Source organism: Meleagris gallopavo, chromosome 19 (assembly GCF_000146605.3).
Source record: "Meleagris gallopavo isolate NT-WF06-2002-E0010 breed Aviagen turkey brand Nicholas breeding stock chromosome 19, Turkey_5.1, whole genome shotgun sequence".
Classification (NCBI taxonomy): Eukaryota; Metazoa; Chordata; class Aves; order Galliformes; family Phasianidae; genus Meleagris; species Meleagris gallopavo.
This window is the reverse complement of record NC_015029.2, coordinates 5215756-5222597: the sequence shown is the minus strand read 5'-3', so window position 1 is coordinate 5222597 and position 6842 is coordinate 5215756. Positions and strand designations below refer to the sequence as shown.

General features: G+C 44.9%; 3 protein-coding genes across 5 annotated transcripts in view; 1 reads left to right on the top strand and 2 right to left on the bottom strand.

Annotated features, from left to right (window-relative positions):
- NUP188 (nucleoporin 188) overlaps positions 1–600 on the bottom strand; it is a 27410-nt gene extending 26810 nt beyond the window's left edge. Inside the window, exon 1 of the mRNA XM_010720866.3 lies at positions 392–600. Coding sequence (XP_010719168.1) covers positions 392–600 — 209 coding nt within the window. The remainder of the gene's footprint in view (positions 1–391) is intronic.
- A 177-nt stretch (positions 601–777) lies between these two features.
- On the top strand, positions 778–2636 carry DOLK (dolichol kinase). Its single transcript, XM_003211268.4, has one exon. It carries the CDS (start codon positions 904–906, stop codon positions 2473–2475), a length of 1572 nt encoding a protein of 523 aa, XP_003211316.1. The 5' UTR covers positions 778–903; the 3' UTR covers positions 2476–2636.
- Positions 2637–4518: 1882 nt separating this feature from the next.
- The window catches only part of PHYHD1 (phytanoyl-CoA dioxygenase domain containing 1), a 6192-nt gene continuing 3868 nt past the window's right edge, over positions 4519–6842 (bottom strand). For 2 of the 3 annotated variants that reach the window (XM_010720863.2, XM_010720865.3), the window contains exons 9-11: positions 5703–5819; positions 5485–5586; positions 4519–5025 (exon numbers count right to left, since the gene is read on the bottom strand). In XM_010720863.2, coding sequence (XP_010719165.1) covers positions 4931–5025; positions 5485–5586; positions 5703–5819 — 314 coding nt within the window. In that variant the 3' untranslated portion in view covers positions 4519–4930. Of the gene's footprint in view, positions 5026–5459; positions 5587–5702; positions 5820–6842 lie in introns of all 3 variants that reach the window. The other variant, XM_010720864.3, reaches the window with a different exon arrangement.

Genomic DNA, 6842 nt, shown 5'->3' with positions numbered 1-6842 from the left:
GCGGGGAGCGGGCGGCAGCGGGAAGGCCGCGGCCCCTTGGAGGACCTTGGGCAGCGCCTCCTGTCAGGGCCTAGCGGGGTCTGGGTGACGGCGCAGGGCGGCGAGGAAGGTTCCCAGCCCGGAGCAGCCGGGCCCCTGCCGCCCTGTCCAAAGCCTCGTCTCTGAGCGCTGCCAGGCTGGGGGCATCCACAGCTCCCAGGACCTCGCCCTCCTCATTATTAACGGTTTCTTCCTAGTATCTAACCGAAATCTGCCGTGCTTTAGTTTAAAGCCATTAGCCGATAGCCCAGCAGTGCACACTGCGCTGAGGAATCCCTCCCCTCTGACCTGCCCCTTAGGCACCGGCGGGGTTACCTGGTAGGGACCAGAAAGTAACGCAGCAGTGACATACCTCGTGTTGCAAATCTGAACGTCAGCAGCTTTTGAAAGCTGAAACAGAAGATCTGCATCGCAGGTGGTGAAATTGCTCCATGTCCTGTAGCCCAGCTGGCAGCTTGCTGCAGTGAAGCCATCTGGGAATAGTTGTGGCTTGTTTGCTTCATATTTCAAGTCGAAGACGAAATTTAAAGAATTTCTGTTGCAGTATCTGAATACCCACATACTGAGCAGTTGGCTTCTGTCAGCACAGCTTTGATTCTCAAATGGGGATAACGGTTTTGGCTGATCCCTTCTTATCTCTGATTAATAGTTGGCATATAACATCAGTCTAATTTGAGCTTATGAAAAAACAGCTGCAAGCAAGCTTCAGTTTTTCTGGTTTTCCAATAGTTGCTTTCATTGTTTGTTTGTTTTTAATAGGAATCACAGTAGTGTGAAAGAGAATTCCTTCTAGCAGACAACTACTGAGAAGATCAGGACCCATAAGAAAGATCTTGAAAGCCAAAGCCACGTTGGACTGGAATCATGTTAAACAAACCAGTGCTGGTGGAATCCCTGATCGTCTTCAGCATCGTTCTGTGCGTGCATGCAGTGGTGTGGGACCGCTACTCCTGGTGTGCTGTAGCTCTTGCCATCCAGGCTTTCTATGTCCAGTTCAAATGGGACCGCCTGCTGCAGCAGGGGGGGGCTGTGTTCCAGTTCCGCAGCACAGCAAACAGTGGGCTCCTGCCTGCCAGCATGGTCATCCCCTTGCTGGGGATAGCAATGAAGGAAAGGTGCAAGGCTGCTGGTATTGTGTACTTTGAACGCTTTGGCATAGTTGTAGCTTCCACTGGCATGTTGGTTGCTCTATTTTTGTCTGTAATTGCTGTTGGCATCACAAAACCTGTACCCACCAACACTTGCATACTCACTGGTGTTGCTGGAAGTATAATTATCTATACCATGAAGCACTCTTTGACTGTTTCAGAAGTGATAGAGGTCCTAGAAGTGCTGCTAATTTTTGTCTACCTCAGTATGATCTTGCTCTACCTGCTGCCTCGATGTTTTACTCCTGGAGAAGCATTGCTAGTTCTCGGAGGTATAAGTTTTGTTCTCAATCAGCTCATTAAACGCTCACTGAATGTAATCGAGGGCAGAGGTGAACCCATAGACTTCTTCCTTCTGGTGGCAGTTATTGGAGTTATTATTCTTGGGCTTTTTTTCACTGTTCTCTTCATTTTCATGGATTCGGGTACGTGGATCTCCTCCATGTTTTTCCACATGATGACAGCAGTGCTAGGCTTAGGGGTCATCATGCCTTGGCTTTACCGACTGATCCGGAGGAACCCTTTGTTTTGGCTGCTCCAGTTTTTGTTTCAGACACAGACGAGGGTTTACCTGCTCATATATTGGACTTTTTTGGCTGCTTCAGCATGCGGCATAGTTTTCTACCAGAATACCAAGAGATCGTCTGAATCTAAAAAACACCAGGCCTCAACCATAACCAGGAAGTATTTCCATTTCATTGTTGTAGCAACTTACGTTCCCGGACTCATTTATGACCGCCAGCTTCTCTATGTTGCTGCAGTCCTGTGTCTGGCAGTGTTCATATTCTTAGAGTACATTCGGTACTTCAGGATCAAACCGCTTGGCCAAACTCTTCGCTATTTGCTGTCTCTCTTCTTGGATGAAAGAGATAGTGGGCCTCTAATCTTGACTCACATTTACCTTCTTCTTGGCATGTCCCTCCCAGTGTGGTTGTTCCCCAGATCTTGTGCCCCTAAAGGTGCCTTGTCTGGAGCAGGAGCACTGGTGCCCTACGCTGGGGTGCTTGCAGTAGGAGTAGGAGACACCATGGCCTCTGTTTTTGGCAGTACCATGGGGGAGATCAAATGGCCGGGCACAAAGAAGACCTTTGAAGGGACAATGACAGCAGTTTTCGCTCAGATCATTGCTGTGGCTCTTATTCTGATCTTTGACAGCAGCGTGAACCTGAACTCCAGCTATGCCTGGATTCTGGTGTCTGTGAGCTTAGTTTCTCTTTTGGAAGCTTACACAACCCAAATTGATAATTTGTTGTTACCTCTCTACCTCCAGATCATGCTTATGGTTTAAAAGCACTTCCAAGAATAGAGGTTTCTCCACTTCTAGAGAAAAGCAGCAATTGAATATATGCACATCAATCACAGATGAAAGATGATCCAAACAGTGTTTTTCTTTTGTTAAAAACAAAGGAAAAAAAAATCTATTTAAAATAAAAGTTTTGTTTCAGTCTCTTTTTCTGTAGTTTTTAAAACAGCACAAGTTGATTTTTGTCATATTAAAAAAAAAAAATCACAGGGAAGAGTCTGTTAAGATCTGCATTGATAGTCCCTTATTGCCAAGTGCTGTGCTTTCTCTGTCTCTTCCATTTCCCCAAGAACTGCCTGAGCTGAAGCTTTGCTTTCCAGGATCCTGGTTTGACGGATGCAGTTACGTTCTGACAATTTGTTCCCCACAAAAAAGGCACCACAGTACACTTTGGGAATGGTGTATTGCTGCCCCAGATACCTTACACAATTCTCCCCTGCAGTCCTGACTGCTTATTAGGAGCACAGGTGGAGCAGAAGTGATGCTCTGTGCCAAAGATCAGGCCCCAGGAACAAGCCAGGACCAGCAGGGAGGTGGCATTGCCCAACATCCCCCACCTGGGCCCAGCTCCACATCTGAGCCTGCCTTTCCCAACATGCCAAAATTGTTCAGGGTTGTTTTGGTTAATAATGCAATAAGGGACAGATACCGTTTGCAAAAAAAACAATTCAGACTAGGCTGCATTTCCTTCACATTGAATTGTAAAACCTGCAAATTCAGTACAGCTTCTTACTTCTGTTTATCCACATGAATTAGATATTTTGCAAGTTGCAGATAGTGGTGCATATAAGCAGAGGACAGGCAATCATTGCTCAGCAGCAGGCACTGTTCTAAAAAGATTAACTCTAGTAATGGAAAGATACAGAAAAAGTTCCACTACGACCCACAAACTTCACCTCCAAAGCTGTAGAACAGCACAAAGCTACAATAAGTCACTTCCCCCTCCATCCCCACTTGCAACTGTGAAACAAACCATAGGAAAGACACAGGGAGAGTCCAGAAACACCACAGCAGGAACTGAACTCCAGGCTGCTGTTATTGCCATTTGCCAGCCATATTCCCACTGTGACAGCCTGAGCTCTGCACCGTATTGAACATATTCTGCACTGCTAAGCAATGCCCAAAGGGATAAAAACTCTTCTTACCATAAATTTCATTCTACTATTTTACAAATCAGATGATCAAACCAACACTAGAGATGGGTAATATATTTCTGAGAGGAATTAATCACTAAGAATTGGAGCCTTGCTTCCCTAACAACTTACTTCAACAGAGAACAACCACCAGATTGTTAAGTTCATTCTGTTTTTGTCTCATTTTAACTAGATAAAACTTAGTGCCTATTTAACCAATCATTCTAAAAGTAAATAAGTGTGAGATATTGTGTAGGAGCTGGAGTGCCTCGCTCCGTCCTGACTTATGCTCCCAAGTTGGCTGGATTGAGCTGGGTATGTTACTCAGCCACAGACCTGCTCCAAACACAACTCCAGGCTACATGACTGCTTGAAAGTGATTACATCACATCCATGACAGCATTTCATTCCTACAGTCTCTCCCACTTCTTTGTCCCCATCTATGACCTTCTGTGTACATTGGGAGAGATACCATCTATTGCAATTCCTTATGAAATGCTACCTGCGTTCTGTTCAGCTTAGCACACAGGCATGAGCTTGCCCCTGATGCAACTGAAGTTACTTAATGTTCCTAAGGTTTCACTGTGGTTTGGTTTTGTTGGGGTTTGGGCAGTCGTGGTGCACATACCTCAATTGGATCATCACAGAGCTGTGCTGCAGCCCCACGTGTTGGGAGGAGGTCACACTGTGACACCCTCAACAGATTGAAGTGAGATTAAAATGAAGATTTATGATTTTTTATTGATGTATCATGAGGGGTTTTGTTGTTGTTTTCATATTCTCAACATCTTTAAGAAAGGTAATATTTTTAATCAAGCCTAGAGATCAAACAGTCAGCTGCAATTTGCAAGAAATACCCAGAAGAGTGATTAATTAAAAAAAGTAGACTCCCTGATTCATTTTGCCCACAGTAGCATTGTCTTTATTACTACTCAAAGAATAGGACAGAGACCCAAGGCTAAAAGTCAGCCATCTTCACACAGCACATTCACCTGCACTGCCAATTAACAGAGCCAAGCACTAAATGAGCTCTCAACTTAAAATACTACAGCTCTACAACAAGAAATACTTCTCAACCATTGCCGTGGTCAAGGTGGAACACTCCTTAATGGCCTGTTCTGGAGACAGAAGAGATTTCCTCACGAAAAGGATTGGGCTACTATCCTCAGAGCAGGGCTCATCCTGCAGCAGAAGATTCTACAGAAGGCAGGCAGATTCAGCTGCATGAAGGGAGCTTGCTCACATGGATAATTATATCTTGAGCATTGATCTAGTGAACTGCATTTAAAGAGAACACAGACAAGCAATCACGGGAACACCGACCAGCTAGTTGACTCCAGAAGCCAATCGTGAATGTCAAGTGTAGAGCGGTGGAAAAGGCAGTTCGGGAGTTGGCTGCAGCCTAAGTGGTAAGGAAGAGCAAAAAACAGAACTGCAGTGACTACTCCAGTTCTGGGCCATTAAATCAGCAATCAATACTGCTGCACACAAAGAGGCATTTCAAACAGCAGCAAGACCTGATACAGTGAGAAGTCAGCATTCTAGAACCCCTCAGTCTGAACACCAGTCACACCTGTAGTCATTAGTTCTGTCTTTCAGGCACTTGGCTGTTTTATTTTAAATTTAGTAGAAATCCTAGTAACTGGAAGATATCCCTAAGGCACGTGTTGCATATATTGCAAAGTAGAAGCAACAGCAAGGATTGCCAAGCATGGAATTTTTCCCTTCCTCTAATATGTTTATTGAACATGACTTTAAGAAGTCTGCAACTACACCAGGGTACAACTTAAAAGCTTTCATTAAACAACATTTGTCTAGGAATCACAGCAACCCTACCAGTTCTCCTTGCTCCAGTTGGTACCTTTGGCCTCCATCACATGGAAGGTGTACACGTGGCGAGAGAACTCCGAGCTGTTCATTTCACTCTTATGGACAACTTCTCCATGGATGACAATGAGCCCACCTGTTTGGAAGAAACACCCAGAGTGCTTTTTTTCCAGTCGTGAGTGCTAAATTTAACATAAGGAAAGTACAACTGTTGAAATGCAGTTGTATTTCCCTTCTCTGAGGTGCTTTTACCTTTACTTATGGGCACAGGTATGAACTTGCTGTCATCGTAGGCTGGCTCTGACCCTACAAATTCCACACACGTCGAGGCACCTTGGGCTGCACGCACCATTCTGCGGGTAATCCCACCTGCACATCCACAGATAAGCAAACATCCATAAAAATAAAAATGCCAGCTCTGTTTTGCGCAAGCCCAGAAATACTCTGTTCCTCTTGGCACTTAGAGGAACAACACTGCTAATGAATTTGATTCTTTCCTTGGTGATTTGGGGATTTTTCAGCATGCAAAGATTTGGGATTTTCCAGCTGTAGCAGAAAGTGAGAATCAGCTGTGTTTTGCTTCCCCTCCTGGCTCTGTGCATCACAACGCAGCCTGTTAGGAACACAGTGCTCAAAGACTTATGCAAAACCCAAAACCAACCTGTCATCCATGACTTTTTCCTAGAAGAGCATAATTTGCTGTCAGAGCACAACCTACTCCAAAGTGTATGAGGGCTGAGTGATTTAAAACATCAAGAGAGCTGTAATTTTCTGAGTAAACGCTTAAGTGAGCAGCATTGGAAGTCAAATAGTATGCCCTAGAGGAAGAGAAAGGCAGGAGACTGCAGAAATGATGCTGTGGTGGTTGTGGTGAAAGAGGAAGTTAGAATATTTGTCAGGAGTTAAGAGGTCATGGGCACAGGGGGAAAAGAGCATCCTTGTGAATGGGATGCAGCTTGGAAAAGAAGCAGCTTTGCAAGCAGGAAAAAAAAAAAGAGCAATGGTTTGTTAGTGCATTCTCACTCCAGAGGGCAGAAGGAGAATTACAGTTTGCAGTCCAGGTGACAATGAACGTTTTCAAAGCTGCAGTCAGAACTACAGAAGGAGCACCGACAGGTAGCAGTGACATGTATCACCACTAGAAGAAAGGAGTCAGTAGTTCCAGACCTTCATTGCATTAAAAACCTGAATCTCAGAGCCTAGCAAAGAAGAGCGGCTGATGCAGGGTGATGTTCTGAAATAGTACAAAAGATGAAGGGGTGACTGCAATTGGCCTCACCCTCACAGGTTCTGGATTAAATACAGCACCAGGAAGGCTGCCTCTTCACCCTGTAACCCTGGTTTCAATTTAAAACTAAGCACTGTCAGCCACGTACAGTAGCTTTTTTTTAA